The sequence below is a fragment of the Podarcis filfolensis genome, assembly GCF_964270895.1.
Source record: "Podarcis filfolensis genome assembly, chromosome: 9".
Classification (NCBI taxonomy): Eukaryota; Metazoa; Chordata; class Lepidosauria; order Squamata; family Lacertidae; genus Podarcis; species Podarcis filfolensis.
In genome coordinates this window covers 49,562,440-49,581,882 of record NC_139610.1, presented here as the reverse complement: position 1 = coordinate 49,581,882, position 19,443 = coordinate 49,562,440, and the positions used below count along the sequence as shown (strand labels likewise).

At 43.9% G+C, this 19,443-nt stretch overlaps 1 protein-coding gene across 3 annotated transcripts in view; it reads right to left on the bottom strand.

The window, feature by feature from the left end:
- Positions 1–13,882, bottom strand: part of PRDM5 (PR/SET domain 5) — an 84,593-nt gene extending 70,711 nt beyond the window's left edge. For 2 of the 3 annotated variants that reach the window (XM_083571307.1, XM_083571309.1), the window contains exons 1-2: positions 13,574–13,844; positions 10,348–10,431 (exon numbers count right to left, since the gene is read on the bottom strand). In XM_083571307.1, coding sequence (XP_083427433.1) covers positions 10,348–10,431; positions 13,574–13,666 — 177 coding nt within the window. In that variant the 5' untranslated portion in view covers positions 13,667–13,844. Of the gene's footprint in view, positions 1–10,347; positions 10,432–13,573 lie in introns of all 3 variants that reach the window. The other variant, XM_083571308.1, reaches the window with a different exon arrangement.
- Positions 13,883–19,443: the final 5,561 nt, after the last annotated feature.

Below are 19,443 nucleotides of genomic sequence, written 5' to 3'. Positions count from 1 at the left end.
TAAGCTCCATCCTATGTCAAATAGCCCCACTGGATAACCAACAACACTAATTCAGACAGCACAAAAGGTTAACTATAGAATTCAAGCATCTTATACAGTCCACACGCGGAAAAAACACAGGTGAAAACGTGTGCTATAAGTTACCTACGGAAGGGCTTGCTTCCCACACTTCTGGTTTTGTCAAAAGCACAAAACTAGATAGTTTCCAAATCCCACTTCTGAACCCATACCTGCTCCCATTTTATCTTGGTCTACAGCAGGCATAGGGAAACCTGACCACCCCCTGGTGTCAGACTACAACTCCCACAGGCACAAGTCTGATTGTTGTCAGTTTCTAGTGAGGTGGAGGTAGGCTTTTTTTCCACTGGTAGCACCAGTACAGTGGTACCTCAGGTTAAGTACTTAATTTGTTCCGGAGGTCTGTTCTTAACCTGAAACTGTTCTTAACCTGAAGCACCACTTTAGCTAATGGGGCCTCCTGCTGCCGCCGCAAAGTTCTTAACCCGAGGTACTATTTCTGGGTTAGCGGAGTCTGTAACCTGAAGCGTCTGTAACCTGAAGCGTATGTAACCCGAGGTAGCACTGTATTATGGAATGCACTCCTCTGGGCTGGCATTATGCTGGTTGCAACGGATGAGAGCTGGCTTCCCATAACATCTAGAGGGCCTCTGGTTCCCCATCTCTGGTCTACTTTAATAAAGGACTTCTTTAGCTGAGCTGCTGAGTCCAATAAAAATATATAAACTAGTTGCTGGATTATTTATTTATTTATATTTGTTACCTCATAATAATGGCTATGTGACAATAAGCTAAATAAGAACAACTCTGGAGTAGAAGAATAATACAAATCCACACCAAAACCAAAACTTGAACAGAAGAGTAAAACAAGGCCAGGCACATCTCATTTTACACAACAGAAGAGCTACAGCTGCACTGAAAAGATTGAAAACCAACCAACCACTGTCAAACAGCAGAGAAAATACTAAAAATTATGATCAACAATACTCAAAGATTTTTTTAAAAAAAATGTTATTAAAAGGCCTTCAAAAAATAATGGATGCACTGGAGATAATAATTGCAATGGGCTACCCAAAGAAATGTTCTGGACAAAATTATTTAAGATATTCTAAAGCCCCTGGCAAGCTGCCCAGATAGGTTGGGAAAAGGTAAACACATCTGTGCTCTCCTTAGCACTTTCAACTCCAACCATTCTTCCTCATTTGCCTTTCAAAACCCACATTTGTACTGCTCCTCATCACATATGGTTGCAGCATTTTCCCAATTCCTTTAAGAAAATGTTTTTATATTACGAAACAGTAATGGACCCTCTTCCAGGGTCTCTGAAGAGGGAAGGCCGTGCTTTAATAATATTAACCAAAGCAGTCTATTCAATACTTCATATATATTTTCCTTTTCCATTTTTTAACTTGAGCCTCTAAGACCTTGGACCTGGAAAATAAAAGAACAAACTAGCACACTGTTCACCGTTGTGCCAAAAGGGACTGTAACTGACCATTGTTCCTGAGTGATATTATAATATACTTCTTTAGCATTGTGTACTCACATTGGACAAAAACAGAAAAATTCTGGGGAGAAAATATTATTCCGTTGAAACCACACTTTTCAAAAGGTTAGGTGGATCTCTTCCAAAACTGTTAGGAAAACTGTTAGGAAAACTGTTAGGAAAAGCACTGGTTCCAGATTTCAAGGGTAAGATTCAACCCATCACCCAAAATTCTTATGCACTTAATTGCTAACATGAGTGGCCTGGTCTACTCATGCTAGCAACACAATGGAGGTCACATTCTCCATCCCCATAAAGCAACAGGTTGAATCTTAAGGTGATATAGTAGTTTAACATCCTGGTAATATGTGGCATCATTTTCTACATCACCTGGGTATCCACAGCTTCTGGAAGTAAGACATTGAAAATCAGAGGAGGGCAACCAAAATGGTCAAAGGCCTGGAAACGATGCCTTATGAGGAACGGCTAAGGTAGCTGGGCATGTTTAGCCTGGAGAAGAGGAGGTTAAGGGGTGATATGATAGCCATGTTCAAATATATAAAAGGATGTCACATAGAGGAGGGAGAAAGGTTGTTTTCTGCTGCTCCAGAGAAGCGGACACGGAGCAATGGATCCAAACTACAAGAAAGAAGATTCCACCTAAACATTAGGAAGAACTTCCTGACAGTAAGAGCTGTTTGACAGTGGAATTTGCTGCCAAGGAGTGTGGTGGAGTCTCCTTCTTTGGAGGTCTTTAAGCAGAGGCTTGACAACCATATGTCAGGAGTGCTCTGATGGTGTTTCCTGCTTGGCAGGGGGTTGGACTCGATGGCCCTTGCGGTCTCTTCCAACTCTATGATTCTATGATTTGTTCATGTAAGCCATCATGACTAGTAGCCATTGATGGTCTTGTTTTCTAATATGTGTGGTTATCTACCTCTTCCACAATATTACCGTATTTTTCGCTCCATAAGGCACACCGGACCATAAGGCACACCTAGTTTTTAGAGGGGGAAATCAAGAGAAAAAAATCTTATTTGCTCGCAGCCTGTACGCTTCTCCCAGAGGTTCTGGGGCTGCCGGGGGAAGCCTGGGTCCCCCCCCCCAGCCCCAAAGAGCAAAGAAGCCAAGAAGGATCCTGCTCGCTGTCTTGGCTTCCTCTTTAGCTGTGCGCAACCTCTCCAGCCGGGAGAGGCTGCGCGTGGCTAAATAAGCCATAGCCGCGTGCAGCCTCTCCCGGCCGGAGAGGCAATACCCCCACCTCCCGCAAAAGCCCACAGGAGCCGTGCACCCTTTAAGGAGCGTGCGGCTCCTGCGAGCTTTTCTACGAGGAGGGAGAAGGGACTGACTGGCCACGTCAGTCCCTTCTCCCTCCTGGGGAAAAGCCCTCAAGAGCCACACGGAGCTTGTGTGCGGCTCTTGGGGGCTTTTCCTGCCTGCCTCCCCCTGCATTCACTCCATAAGATGCACACACATTTCCCCTTACCTGTTAGGAGGGAAAAAGTGTGTCTTATGGAGCGAAAAATACGATATTCTCACAACAATCCTGAGAGGTTTGTCAGACTAAGAGTGTGACAGTCCCAGGGTCATCCAGTAAGCTTCATTGCTGGATGAGGATTTTAACCTGAGTCTCTCAGGTCCTAGTCTGACACAATGCCCACTGCACCATACAAGCTTTTTGTCTTAGTTACCCTCGGGAAGGGACATCCTACTTCCTCACTGACAGACACAGGTAGCCTTATTATGACAAAGCTTAGCAAAAACCACATGAGAGTATTCTTGACACTGTTCTTATTTTCTTTATTTAACTGCTCCCGAGGTTCTGCAAAACAATATAAAAGTCTCTCCAATTTACTACTCTTTTTCCAAGGAGAGATTTTGTTCCCCAAAGAGACAGAGATGTGAATATAAGTTGTTTTTGAAGATAACAGGATTTGTATGTGCCTCTGAAAAAACAAAATCTGCTCCAAAAAGTTATATTTATATGTATTTGACTTTGTTTGGGACAGACAAGCAAGGCCAGTGTTAATTCTTGCATGAATATGGATGAAATTAAAGCTATCGTGTTTCAAACAGCCTGACATTTCCACAATAGCACAAGTTTATGCTGTGTTTTCAACATGAAAGGGTTGAAAGCCTGAATGGACCACTGCCGTACACAAAACTGTACATTAAAATAAGCAGACAAGTAATGCAGTCAGGAAAATTGGAGCTTTCCTTTTGGACAATACTATGGCTGCAATCATGTACACAGTTAGATTGTTTAAAAGTATATTGACCTCAGTGGAATTTAGAAAACCTAACTATGTGAGTTTTGTGCAATTGGGCTTACTCCAAGGTAAATGGGTATAGGATTGAAGCCTTTAATCACTTATACAGTGATGGGGAGAAGCACCCAAATCAGTCATGATTTCTAGCTATTTGCAGTTGATGTGAACATTATTTCTATTCTTAGCTAAAGGGAGTTTTGCTATTTTGTCTGTTGATTCCCATTAAACAGACAGAAGTCACATCCACACTTTACATTTCAAGCACCATTATACCACTTTAAATAATCATGGTTTCCCCACAATGAATTCTGGAAACTGTAATTTGTTAAGAGCACTCACTGATAGTTGTTAGGAGACCCAGAGTTAGTTCTCTGGAAAGAGGACCAGTTCTGAAACCACCCTGGAAGCTGTAGCTCTGTGAGATACAACAGATTGTTTAATTTGGAAAAAGACAATAACTAGGGAACTAACAACTCCTTTGAACCCACTTTACCACAAGCTGGGAGACAAGAGATTACAACTTTCAGGAACTGGGGGCCATTGGTTTGTATAAAGCAGTGAAATGCAGATTCAAACACCTTCAGTGAATACTACCCACCAATGTGAAATGGTGGCCTTGATGCAAGCCAATAATGCAAGTTGGTTAAAACAAACAAACAAACAAACAAACAAACAAAACAGCACTCTGGGGAAGGGTATTGGTGAAGGCAAAAAAAAAATTGTAGAAAGCTTATACAGTGGTACCTCAGGTTACATACGCTTCTGGTTACATACTCTGCTAACCCAGAAATAGTGCTTCAGGTAAAGAACTTTGCTTCAGGTTGAGAACAGAAATCGTGCTCCAGCGGCGCAGCAGCAGCAGGAGGCCCCATTAGCTAAAGTGGTGCTTCAGGTTAAGCACAGTTTCAGGTTAAGTACAGACCTCCGGAATGAATTAAGTACTTAACCCGAGGTACCACTGTATTGGCATATGTAGCTCAGGCAACTTGCTAAATGACTCTCTCAAGTTTGAAATGAAATCATGTTGCGTTTGGCCAAAAGGATTAAGCAGCGGGATGTATTCTGTTGCACTACATAAGCATGGCTGTGAGCTGAAGTCAAATACTTTACAGCCAGTGAGGGGAAAATGTCAGCACAGCAATGATAACAAACAGATGGCTTCTGCTACAGCACTCAGTAAACACATTGCTTGCAATTTTGGAGGCCATTTGGTGGATTGTTATTAAATAAGAAAGGCAAGAAACTACATTCCCATATAAACAGCAAGGGCGGGGGGGGGATATTCCGTGACTCCTCTAATTTAATTTTGAAACAGAACACATGAGACCTGGTATGGGATGCTCTTAGAAGCTAAATGTTAGCCTTGCTGGGTTAGAGCAATGCCATTCAGAGACTCTATCTAATGGAGTGCAGCCCCTCCAAGGTCAAGTTGCATCTATCTTTTTGAAATTTGCCAACGCCATTCACTCAAAAGGGGCAACCAAGCCTGCAATTTGCTTCCAATTCTGGCAGAAAATTTAAAAGATGAAGACTTTTCCACAGTTGACTGAACAAACAAACTATAGTTTGGTTTTATAAAGTTTGGCATGTTTTCCAGCTGCTCTTGCCTTGTAACTTTGCATCTTGATGTGCATCTGGAGTGCGATGGCCAAACAAACCATGGTTAAGAGTATTGGGCTTACATGTAACATCAGGCCATAGTTAAAACAAATCAAGGTTCACAAACCAACAACAAACCATGGCTTCAAATTGTGGTTTGTTGGCATTAAACAAACTCCAATTAAGTTGATTCATATGAGCAAAGAAACTATGGTTTAATAAAACATGGTTTAGCGTTAGGCGCGAACCAGGCCAGCGCTTTGGATACTTTATCCATAGACTATCAATAGAAAGGAATATATAGAGATTAATTGCTGTTTATTATTCAGGGACCTTCAGTCCTCTGCAGAATATTGTAGGTGATGGCAAATATTTTTAATGGTATTTTAGGAAGCTTATCCAGAGAGGTAATGCCCAATAAATGTTCTGCCAAGCCCAGTGTTGGTTTGCATTAGTCATGTGGTCTTTAGTGAAGTAACTTCAATGAGATAACTTCAGAGCAAGTGGTCTGTGGCTTACAGATAAAATGTTTGCATACCCTACTACTTCATGCCATGGTTCTTAATTTGGCAACTGAATTGAGGATACTGTTATTTGTTTCAACCTTCAGAAGCCCATCAGCTGAGGGTGTATTGATGCCCAATTTCATCAAAAGCAGACAGCTGCAAGAGCATTGCAGGCAGAGCAATGATGTCACTTGATTACAAATACTGTCACTCTATGAGCACAAAATATTTAATTTAGGAACTGTTTTTACAAAGCAAAACACCAAACCACCCAGCAGGGTTTCCTTAAGACGCCCTCCAAGAATACTAGTCTCATCGGAGATCAAGCAATAGCTCTGTCATATAAGACCACACATCCACAGGATATGGGCTGTAATCCCAAATGCACTGAGCATCCCCAAAGCCTTAATGAAATCAACAGAGTTTTGAAGGTCCAAGCATACTAAGAGCTATAGTCAAACCAAATGCTCAGAAGGGCTCAATCTAAGATATGAACTGCATGGTTATAAAAAGCACTTGATGCAGCCCTCCTAGCACTGTATCATTTCATAATATGAAGAGGGAAAAGGCATGCTGGAACGCTGCAAGCACATCCAAATCTCCCTGCCTACCAAAGTGTCAAGGAGAAAAATCCCAGCCTAGCCTTCTACCTGATATCCTATTTTTCAATGAGCAGAATTTTATTTGTTTACATGAATGAGTATGCACTTTTGATGCCTGACAATGCTAGGCATGGATACTAGGGGTGGGCGTAAGCTCTGTGTGTAGCCCAAATCGTGAGGAAAAGCATAGTGATTTGAGGAGTCTTTCACGTTACCACATTGCGCCATTAACAGATAATGCCAAGGGAGATCAGGCAGCGCCCAATCCTCGGAATAGTTTAGTTGCCTCAGTTTTTCCGTAGCGTGAAATATATGACCCCCCCCCATCCCGCCACCCCACACAGACTGGCTTTTTGAGAAATGAAACACAGGGCTCATCCACACTTCTGCTTTTCTGGTGCCTCCAAAGCACAGGTCTTAGTCATGCTGGCCACATGACCCGGAAGCTGTCTGCGGACAAACGCCGGCTCCCTCGGCCTATAGAGCGACATGAGCGCTCAACCCCAGAGTCGGTCACGACCGGACCTAATGGTCAGGGGTCCCTTTAACCTTTACCTTTAAGCCACCCAGAGTGGCTAGAGAAACCCAGACAGAGGGTGAAGTGTTAATCATCATCATCATCATCATCATCATCCTTATCTTATCTTATCTTATCTTTTCTTACCTTACCTTACCATCTTATCTTATATTATATCTTATTATTTAAACTGGAACAAATGTTAATCCGGAGAAAACCTGATTGATACTTGCTCAAATTCAGCAGTAAACAGCGGAATTTCCCAGGGGAAAGTGGCAGGGCCAGTAGAAGTTTGGAAGATCCCCAAGTTAATAGAGAAAACACTCAGAATTCAACTGGAAAGAGGTGGAAAGGAGAGTGGAGAGGTAGGGTGATCTTTTGATTTGACTGAGAGGTCTAGCATTTAAATTGGTCAGCTATTTTCCAGCTGAACTCCAATCACAGTGATTTGGGGGCACAATAACCCTCCCCCCCCCCCCAATGGATCGTCCTTGTCCTCCAGGTCTGGTTATCACCCACTAACAAAACATAGGACTTTCTCATTTCTTCATGGAGGGTACTTACAGGAAGGGGGCCTGGTGACAAATATTTTCCAGATTTTTTAAATAACAAAAGTAAAAATAATCTGTCTGAACGTGGGCAGGTTTCCTACAATTGATCCATCCCCCTGCCCAAAAAAGCCACCCCACTAAAGGATGGGTGGGAACTATATTAGGGGTCTTTCAGATTCTATGTAACCTACGAATAATATTTCCTCATTAACTGGAGTGATCTTAACTCTGTTTTGAGGGTGCACCAATATGGTTAATACTGCTACTAATAATAATAGACAATATATGAGCTCCAGCAGAACAGTCACTAACTTGAAGCTGCCCTCCTAATTTCTTGAATGGCTATCTATGTAAACCTGGACAGCTGCTTTTTACTTTACGTGTCCCTAGCCACAGGCTTGCAACTCAAGGCCACTTCACAGCATGATTCATAATGCACAACAACACTTGTATTCAGATCAGCGTCTGTAAACGTAAACCGCTTGGGTTCAAACATTCAGGAAGTCATAAAATGCGGTATGCAGGAATCTGTGCAAGGTTCCAAAAATAGGTCAAAGAGGGGGAAAGTTAAGAAAAAATGTCAAAGAACCATATAAAACCTGATTTTATGGTTTGCTGTTAGAACATCTACGTGTCACTGAAACACTGTCACACTCTCAAATTAATATTAAACCATTTACAGCATTTAGAAGATTATTGAGCTTCTAGGTCACTTTAATTAGACAAAAAGAATCTTCGTTCTTCATAATGAACAGGGGAGCCAACTTGGGTCCCAGGTTATGGGTGTCCAGTGCACATGACATAATGATGTCACGCTGCAGCATGACATCATGGCGTCACATTGCAGTGTGATGTCATGATGTCCCTCACCCTCCCCAGCCTCGGAACCTGACTTCCAGTGGCAACGGAAGTCAGGCTCCGAGACCTTACAAGACCTCAGAAGTTGCGTTGGGCAGCACTCACAACAATTTTTTGTGGATGCTCAGGCACCCAGATCCCCCTATAGTTGGTGCCCCTGGTAATGAAAAATTTAAACAAGCACCACTGCTAAAATGGCATTTATTAAAGGAAAACTACACCCAAAGTGGATCACTTCTTATAAGAGCACACTTAAAATTTAAAAGCAGCCATGCCACCATTATTTAAAAAATACAGGCATTTAAACTAGATAAAACAGCAGAAATGCTATCCATTCAAGAATAGAACTGTAATATATGGCCCTAATTAAGAAAAGGTAGTCTGGATTGGTTTAAATTGGAAGAGTTGTGACCATTCATGCCTTTGTAGAGGTTTATAATTCCCTAGGTTTCTCTCTGTGTCTATCTCTCTCTCTCTCTCAACTACATTTTGTGAGTCTAAGTTTTGTCACAAGTAGTAGCGCCCTTGTAGCGCCCTTGTAGCTGCCACTGTTGCTCTGCATCTTTCCACCCGGGTTGAACACAGTGTATTGTATAGCATCCACACCCTATGAGTTGCCCAACTCCCACCTCGCATCACTGGCAATTGGTGGTGGGGCAGAAGGGCACACAGTGTGGAGACCTCATACACTGAATGCAAGTAAATGTGATCGGGAACAGAAGGAAGAGATACAAAGATGATAGGTAAAGGTAAAGGTACCCCTGCCCGTTCAGGCCAGTCTTGCCAGACTCTAGGGCTGTGTGCTCATCTCACTCTATAGGCCGGGAGCCAGTGCTGTCCACAGACATTTCCGGGTCACGTGCCAGCATGACAAGCTGCATCTGGCGAGCCAGAGCAGCACACGGAATGCCGTTTACCTTCCCGCTGGTAAGCGGTCCCTATTTATCTACTTGCACCCGGAGGTGCTTTTGAACTGCTAGGTTGGCAGGCGCTGGGACCGAACGACGGGAGCGCACCCCGCCGCAGGGATTCGAACCGCCGACCATGCGATCGGCAAGTCCTAGGCGCTGAGGTTTTACCCACAGCGCCACCGGAGTCCCTATGTTGATAGAAGAAGATGATACAAAGAAGAAAAAGTTTCGTATCCCATCATATCGAGTTAGACTAACAAACAATAGCAATTCTAGCCCTCGGTCACATCCACACAGTACATTGAAAGCACGTCGCTTCCCTCATAGAATCATGGGAATTGTATTCTCATGCTAGGAATTGTGCTCTGCATGCTAGGAATTGTACCTACATTTGGCTCCCAATACGTTTACGAGCACAATTCTAAGTGTTGGTGCTGACCTTTAAAGCCCTAAACAGCCTCGGCCCAGTATACCTGAAGGAGAGTCTCCATGCCCATCGTTCAGCCCGGACACTGAGGTCCAGTGCCAAGGGCCTTCTGGCGGTTCCCTCACTGTGAGAAGCCAAGTTACAGGGAACCAGGAAGAGGGCCTTCTCGGTAGTTGTGCCCGCCCTGTGGAACGCCCTCCCACCAGATGTCAAGGAAATAAACAACTATCTGACTTTTAGAAGACATCTGAAGGCAGCCCAGTTTAGGGAAGTTTTTAATGTCTGGTATTTTATCACGTTTTTAATATTCTGTTGGGAGCTGCCCAGAGTGGCTGGGGAAACCCAGTCAGATGGGCAGGGTATAAATAATTAACAGCAACAACAACAACAACAACAACAACAACAACAACAACAACTAATAATAATAATAATAATAATAATAATAATAATAATAATAATAACTACAGTTCCCAGGATTCTTGGGGCAGGGGAACCATGTGCTTCAAATGTATCATTTGGGTGTGACTTCTTTGTTTTTGCAAAACAATGTACCAACTGAGTCCCTAGAGCCCCAGGAGCCAAGCCATTCCTGCAGTCCTCACCTCCCACATCAGTCTGCAGTCTGTGTCTTCATCCAGCTCCTGAGGCATTCGCTTCTCTCCTGCAAAGGGTCCAAATTTTTCGCCCTAAGGAGTGGAAACACAAGCAAAGCAAAGCCATTAAACCCTTCCTTCTGTTCTAGGAAAATGTATTGCTATGTTCAGTTTCACAACTTTATTGGGGTCAGCTACATATTATTACAGAAATGTGTGACTGCACCACCGTTTCTTTAAATTACTTACATGGGGCTCAGATTTAGAGGATTCATGTCTGAACAAAGATGTGGGGAAAGGGGTTTATACCCTTCCCCCAGCACCCATCCCCAATGGAAATCAATCCTAGCACCCCACAAAAAGCTGCTTTATTCCCCAGTGGTAAAAGCCTTCCAGCACAATTGCTATGTCCAGATGTTTTCCGAATCAGAAAATCAGAACTGGAGAGAAAGGTTAACTTTCCATACCCTATTTGAAAAAAATAAAACAAGATATGGGGGACAAGTATCCTGAATCTCTGAAGAGGGCTAATAGGTGGTATCCAACTAAGGTTTACTCAAATTAATGAACATGACTATGTCTGGTCTATTAAGTCTACCCTGAGTAAAACTTCTTGAATATCATGCAAAGTCCTTTTAACAACTGTATTTTTTTAACTGCTTAATGATACAAATTAGCAGCCTAATAAGGATATAAGAAGGGACGTGGGTGGCGCTGTGGGTTAAACCGCAGAGCCTAGCACTTGCCGATCAGAAGGTCGGCGGTTCGAATCCCCCCCTCCTCGGTCCCTGCTCCTGCCAACCTAGCAGTTTGAAAGCACCTCAAAGTGCAAGTAGATAAATAGGTACCGCTCTGGCGGAAAGGTAAACGGCGTTTCCATGCGCTGCTCTGGTTTGCCAGAAGTGGCTTAGTCATGCTGTACGCCGGCTCCCTCGGCCAATAAAGCAAGATGAGCACTGCAACCCCAGAGTCGGTCACGACTGGACCTAATGCTCAGGGGTCCCTTTATCTTTACCTTTAAGGATATAAGAAGACTTGGATCAGACCAAAAGTCAATCTAGTCCAAACTTCTCTATTCACAGTGACCAAACAGATGCCTTTGGGTAACCTGCAAGCAGGACATGAGCACAGCAGGACTCTCTCCCACTCATGATCTCCAACAACTAGTATTCAGTGGCAAACTGTCTCTCATTCCAAAGGTTCTATATCACTATCATGACTAGTAGCCGTTGATAGACTTATCATCATTGGTGAATGTGCCTAATCTCCATTTTAAGAAGTCCAGGTTGGTGGCTATCACTACATCTCGAGGGATCAAATTCCGTGCCTACAGAAGTTAATTGTGTGAAGAAGTGTTTCCTTTATCTGTCTCGAATTTTCCACCTTTCAGGTTTATTTTATTTTTATTTACTTATTTATATACCAATCAAATGTAAAACAACAACAGCAACAACCTCAAAGCAGTTTACAAAAGGATAAAACAAGAAAATCAAGGGGGAGGGGGAATTACAAAACTTTTAAACATACAAAAAGTTAAAATACTAAAATTAATTGAAATTCACATCCGCTTTATTGGATATTCCCTGGTTCTAGTATTATGAGAAGGATTTAAAAACCTCTCATTCCCACCCCCCAAATTACTTGCCTTTTTTCTAAAACTTAAAATGCCCCAGATTTTGTAACATTTCCTCATGGGGGAATTGCTCCAACCCCTGGATCCTATTGGTTACTCTCTCCCCCCCCCCCAATGTGGAGAATTAGCTCATAAGGTCACACATGTGATTCTCTGCCATGGCAATAGGAATGCTGTCAAAGAGACCCAACCTTCAGGAAAGTAGCCTGTCAGTTTTGTTCAGTGTACATGCTGTCAATTACAGGGGTCCAGGTGGGGTGGGGAGAGAACACGATGTCCTCTGCTGTGCTACCTGATAAACTGCAAATATGGTACTCACACATGATCCACTAAGTCAATCATCCATCCTATTATTTAGCATAATATGGACGCGGGTGGTGCTGTGGGTTAAACCACAGAGCCTAGGACTTGCCGATCAGAAGGTCGGCGGTTCGAATCCCTGCGATGGGGTGAGCTCCCGTTGCTCAGTCCCTGCTCCTGCCAACCTAGCAGTTCGAAAGCATGTCAAAGTGCAAGTAGATAAATAGGTACCGCTCCGGCGGAAAGGTAAACAGCATTTCCGTGCGCTGCTCTGGTTCTCCAGAAGCGGCTTAGTCATGCTGGCCACATGACCCGGAAGCTGTACGCCGGCTCCCTCGGCCAATAAAGCGAGATGAGTGCCGCAACCCCAGAGTTGGCCACGACTGGACCTAATGGTCAGGGGTACCGTTACCTTTACCTTTACACTGCTTAGCTGCTTATTTGTTTGTTTATAGGAACAAGGGAAGTTGCCTTATACTAAGTCCATTGGTCAGTCTTGTTTAGTATTCTCCACACTGACTGGCAGCTGCTTTCTGACTGTACCTGGACATACCTGCAACTGAACCTGGGTCTACACAAAGCACAGGTGATCTATACGGAGCTACAGCCCAGAAAGCATAAACCAGGAACCAGAGGAGCAATTACAGTAAGAAAGGCCAGTAACAGTTTGCTACAATTTGGCAAGCTTTGGCTACCTAAACCAGCTCAAGAGAGCGGCTTGGGAAAGGCACCTTTTGTTTATTCTCGTTCCCTTTGCCATTGAGGTGAAGGACTGAAATACACAGGCTCTTCCTTTGAAACCGAAGACTGTCACGGATTTGCAAGATGCAAATTGAATCCCCTGCCCCCAGGCAAATCTATTTTGGATGCGAATCGGATTTGAGCTCACAGCTCCTTCTTTTATGTGGCTGTTGTCGAACTGATGAGGATTCTGACTGCGCCGAGGAGAGCTCAGTCGAACAACAATGGGCGCAGGAGGCGCTGCGAAAAAGATAGATTAAAAAGCAAAAGTTTTGAGGCCATTTATGTAGTAATTTCCACAAGTTGCCGGACGGAAGTGAACTAAAGAGTATCACAAGAGGAAGAGGGGTTTGGGATTAAATGGTGAAGATCTGAGAGAGAGAGAGAGAGAGAGAGAGAGAGAGAGAGAGAGAGAGAGAGAAAGAGAAATACGTGGCAAGCTCTCTGGGGAGGGTGGAAGGTTGAAGAAGGAAGAGCTTGCAGGAAAAGCCTGGCGGATCTCTCCCCCCTCCCGTCCTGCCGATCCCTCACCTTAATGGTGCAACAGCAAGGATCACCCACCTTTTTTACTCTCCGGGCCGTAAAGAGCCCCATCCCGTCTTGAATGTTAGATGACTTCAGGGCAAACCTGTCCGGCACGTACATGCCCAGCATTTTGTACTATTATGGGGTGGGGGGAGTTACTAATGTAGCCTCTTAAACGGGGGAAAGGGATCCAGAGGGGCTTTCATTGCAAAGGGAAGCGGGTTGGGTAGGTGGCGTGTGGGGAGGGAGAAGGGATCGGGCGGGGAAGCCTTGCTGCTCGATCTCCTCCCCTGCTCTCCCCCCGGGCCGGGCCTGCTTCTTCCCCCGCCCCGATTCCTCGCTCGCTGGGCCGGCGCTTCTGCCGAGGCTCGAGAAAGGCAGCGCTCCGATTGGCTGAAAGTTTTGCCGAGAGCGAGCGAGGAAAGGCAGAGCGCGCGACTCCTGCGAGGCGAGCGAAGGATCCCGGGAATCTTGGGCAGGGAGAAAGCGGGCAGCTTCTCTTTTCGGGACAGCACGAGAGCCCTGCATTCCTGCTGCGGAGCGTGGGCTCCAGGGCTTTAAAAAAATGCTTTGGAAATTTGGGTTTAGCAGACCTAATTTGAGTGGCGCGACTTAAATCATTCTATGATGCATGTATGGCACATTTCCCTAATTTTCATTTCCCCCTCCCATAACTCAAAAACTATATGGCATAGGGATTTTTTTGTTCACGTTAGTGACTTTGACATGTGAAATAATCCAGTGCAGAACAGCGATTTCATTCAAAATATTGTAGCAGTTGATCTTTGTGAAAACACTGTGGTGATCTGTCATGGAACAACTCCATTGAAGAAGATAATAGTGGTTACCCAGACCTCCTTGCCGGTTGCGAAGGGGCCCCAATGACAGCTCAAGCTTCAGGGCTCCAAAAATGTAGGTCTGCCACTGGTGGTATCATGCGTAGGGCCTTTGAGGCCAAGGTTCCAGTTCCCACTCAGCCTAATGCCTGCCTCAGCGTCGTTGTGAGGATAAACTTTGGAGGGAGAGAACTGGATATGTCGTCTGGAGGAGCCCTTAAAAGGATACTAACCTGAATAAACAGTGTGTTGTAGGAGTTAGGATGCTCGACTAACCATCCCTCAGCTGTGAAGTTCAAGGAGTGATGCTGGACAAATCACAATTTCTCAACCCTATCCTACTTCACAAGGCTGTTGTGATTAAAAAAAATAAAAATAAAAATAATGCTGTACATGTGGTACAGTAGGAGTAAATGTCATTGAAAACAGTGGGACTAACTTCTGAGTAAATTTACAGGGGATTCCTCTGTTACTCTTGCCATAAATGCTAACTTGGATGGCACCAGAACAATAAAATATTTTTAGACACAAACTGGTGGTCCGTCCACCCCACAAAGGCAACAGACTACTTCATCAGATGCATATAAGTAAATAGATTGAGCTGTAATGGTAAAATAAATATAAGAACTGTATGTAAGTAAGCTGGTATACAGTCAACAGATGAAGGGTCTAAACTGAACAGCCGAAAGCCAACTTCACATCTGAGCAGGGATTTTGAACATGGGATGACTATCTGTGATCTCCAAGGTTGTTGGGTTTTTTGTTTCATTTGTATCCCATATATGGAGTTTTTTTGTTGTTACATTTTTATCCCTATTTGTTGCATTTATATCTCAGTTGTTACATTTGCAACCCTGTATGATACATTTGTTTTTTTGTTGCATTTGTATCCCACCAATTGTAGCTGGATCTAAATTCTGTAAAGGCAACAAAGGATTGACGTGCAAGGAACTCAAAGTTTTGCCTCACAGTAATCTTCAGTCTATATTGTTTTGGGCCAAGAGACAATTGCATGTGCAAGACCACACTGCAAGCTTCCTGTAATAAGTCTTGAAGAATTTGAATCTGGATTTCCCATCTACAAAACCGTGAAACTAACCACTGTCTCTTTTCCTCTACATTGGCTGTACAGTGTAGTTATCACATCAGCCCCCAAACCTACCTTAACTTTTGCATATTTGTAGACGATATTGCATCTTACAGTGGACACTTGCAGCAGGTGTAAGGCAACAGAAAAGATAGACAGACATGTTTGCCAGACAGATGCTTGAGCTTTTTAGCTTCTGCTCCTACGATATCCAGTATTCCAGATTCTTCTCTACAGAGTTAGTGCATTCAGTTTCAGTGATGATAAACTCTGCATATAGTCGCTGTTGCCTGAAATAGCCCTGTGCATGGAGATCTCCCAAGTCAACATGTTAGAGCAAGCGTTCCAATAAGTTGTCTATGGTTTTAAGAGTGAGATGGCACCATCTCTACAAAGAAATGTGTAAGGTAAAGGTACCCCTGCCCGTACGGGCCAGTCATGTCCGACTCTAGGGTTGTGCGCCCATCTCACTTAAGAGGCTGGGGGCCAGCACTGTCCGAAGACACTTCTGGGTCACGTGGCTAGCGTGACGAAGCTGCTCTGGCGAGCCTGCACCAGCGCAGCACACGGAAACGCCGTTTACCATCCCGCTATAAAGTGGTACCTATTTATCTACTTGCACTTAGGGGTGCTTTCAAACTGCTAGGTGGGCAGGAGCCGGGACCGAAAGACAGGAGCTCACCACACCGCGGGGATTCAAACCGCCAACCATGCGATCGGCAAGCCCTAGGCACTGAGGTTTTACCCACAGCGCCACCCACATCCCCCAAAAAAGTGTGTAGTACCTTAAAAAAATAAAAAACAAGACCTGTCACTTAAGTTTATTTATTACCTGGGTACTTTAGAAAAATGGGCCCTTTTTGTTGTTATTTAAATAGAAAAGCAGGCTATTAATGAATACAAGGGAAGTTAGTGTCAAGTCCTTATGGGGAATGGTGGCAAAGCAGGGCTGTGGAGGCCCCTCTTAACCCCGGGGGCCTTGGCCAGTGCCCCATCTGACCAACCACTGGTGCCAGCCCTTCATACACAGGATTGTAATCTACTAATGGATCTTGAACATGTTTATCTAAGCTATTCTGATGAATATTTCATATTCCCAAATTTGGGAAGGAAACATACTGACAATTGTTTCCCCTCTAGCAATCATTTAAACAGATGAATTAAATTGTCAGGACTTTGCAAGCTCTTTCCTTACAGGATCCTCACCAAAGGCCCTTCAATGGTGCCTTGGAACATGTACATTTCACTTCATAGAATCAAAGAACTGTAGAGTTAGAAGGGACCCCGAGGGTCATCTAGTCCAACCCCCTGCAATACAGGGATGTCTAGTAAAACATCCATGACAGATGGCCATCCAACCTCTGCTTAAAATAGAGGGGTTTTTTAAGGGTCACATCAAACCAAGTTTTACAAGAAGAAGAAGATGACTTGGTAAAGGCGAGCTGCATTTTTGCTCTTTGGTTGCTGAATTGCTAAGGTTCCATTTTCCAGAAGGCATAACAGATAATCCCAGGCTTCAGTGGTGTCAGAAAACATACGAGGAGGAGGAGGAGACCCAAAGAAAACCTTTTTGCCAAATACTCCTCTACGTAGTAAAACTAAATACATCATTAAAGACAAAGTGCACCCAGTTGGAACATTACATTTTGAATAATGCTATACCTTGTCCCAGTTTGAACACCAAGCTGTAAATCACTTTTGGTTATTTTGCTAATATTGTATAGTATCCACTAGCAGTTTTCTGAATGACAGGGGGACCTGAAAGTGAACTCACTCTATTAAACAGATTAATTTAAGATGGGAATTCAATCCAGAGTGCTCGTATTATTCCTGGGTTCGTTTATACACAGTTTATCAAAGTGCAGATTGGAGCTGGCCAAAGATTGTTCTTTTCCCAGCGGGGAGATGTATTTGTTTAAATCTGATTATAAAGCTGAAAGAAAAACAATGCATTTGGGGGAAGGCAGAGGGAGAGAGAGAGAGAGAGAGAGAGAGAGAGAGAGAGAGAGAGAGAGAGAGTGGGGGAAGGGAGGTGAGGAGAAACTGACAAACCTGTAGTATTTAAAATTCTAAATTTAACGCTGTGGGCTTACATCTCATAATTTTAATTACTAGGCTGCTCTGGATTTGTTCTTTTGGCTTATGCTTTGTTACATACGCCCTCCTTTGACATGGCTACCCTTTCAAGCACACCAAAGGGTGCAATTACTTCATTCTCTTTGCTGTCATTTTGAGACAACCGCAGATAAAGTTACGCCTGGTGCAACTGGGGGGCTTGAAGAGCCTTGTAACTCCTTCTGAAGTCAAAAGATAAGGAAAAGGGCATACAAGTTGGCCTTAAAATGCAAACCCTTTCAGGCTTAACCAAATATACAGACTGTGGTACCCAGGTGTGTTTAAAAAGGGCATGTTTAGGTGCATGTAGATAGATAATCTAGGGTGCATATGGTGGCTAAGTTTGGACTTCCAGGCTGCTCTGTCAGGCCTTTGGGACTCTCCCCAAGCAACACCCTTCAATGACCTGGGTGTTTCTGTCTGGCTGAGGTGAGTCCTTTAACTCTCACAATGCATCTTGCTTGCCTGGATGAAAGACAGAGAGTGAGCTGTGACTGCGTTTAGAAATTAACCAACGGTATAAAAGTAAAATTTGCATTCATTGCTTCACCCTCTTTTGCCACTGGCACAGTCTGCTGTTGACATGTTTGGGCCCAGAAGAAATGCGTGTCACACTTGCCAGTGTGATTGTTCCTGCCCAAAGACAGCACCACAAGGCAAAAGGCAAGCAGAGTTTTATTGGGGTCAGTGAGCAACTATAAGGGTGGTAAATGGGACACTTGGAGAGCCTCCCACAGCCACAGTTGTTCCAGGGCCAAAGCTCAGGACTGGAACCAGGACTGGCTCAGGACTGGACTGCCTAGTAAAGCAACTGCAAAGGAGCCTTTGGGGATCTGCTTGCAATTGGCGTAATGAGAAGAATGCTTGCCAAGCTGACCGACTGCTTTGAGCTTTCTAATTGCCTCTTCTGATATCCAGCCCTGCATCTATCCTGATGAACAATGTTTGGCTTGGCCAGGAGCAGCAGACACAATGCATCCTTTTCCAACTTACTTTTTTAGAGAGGAGGAAGAATGAATCTCGATAGTATTCAGGTCATCCATTATAGCCAATATTCCTGACAGTATTTAATATTGCAGGAGTGTTCCTGATAACTCTCTACATAATAGCTCTGTAAATGTGAAAATAATCCTTGTGTGTCGAGTTGTATTGTCCCCCAAGAAGAAGAAGAAAAACCTAACACCCCCTCTCTGTGTGTTATGCATATGCACACAATTTTACTGAACTGCTAGGGAAACACGGTGAAAGTGAAATCCGTTTTAGATCACTTGGCCATCTGACAAAGAGGAGGAAATGGAGAGGGGAAGAGGGGAATACACTTGTTGGAGAGCAAGGCTAAATTGTAGCATGCCAAGGACAAAAGCTATGATCACTTTGGCTGAGGACAGCTCTCTCTCTCTCTCCCTCTCTCACACACACATCTCATTCCCTCAACATTTTTAGATCACCTCTCTTTGAGGTTAGCTGTTTCATCTTCTTCTTCTCCTACCTACAACATGAAGATATGAGATCATTTCCTGTTACCTGAAACCACCAATGTCCTTGTGCTGCCATTCTTTCCTTTTCTTGACTGTTTCAGGCTCCCTTTTGTGTAACATGCAAATGGGAAACATTCCAGGAAAGTGTTGTTTTTTTTAGGATACTAAGAGTTGGTGTTTAGGGTATAACATAGAACCTGGGCACCTACTCCATTGCTCAATTTGCCACATCTCTCAGCAGGTCTGATTCCTCAGGAACAGTTCTATTAAAGAAAAAAGCATATGAAAATTAGTATTTCAGAGTTCCTGCAAAGAGCAAAGAAGTCCACGTCATGTTCCTCCAGACTGCTTCATGCACTTTAAAATGAGCCTTCTGTATCCATTCCTAAA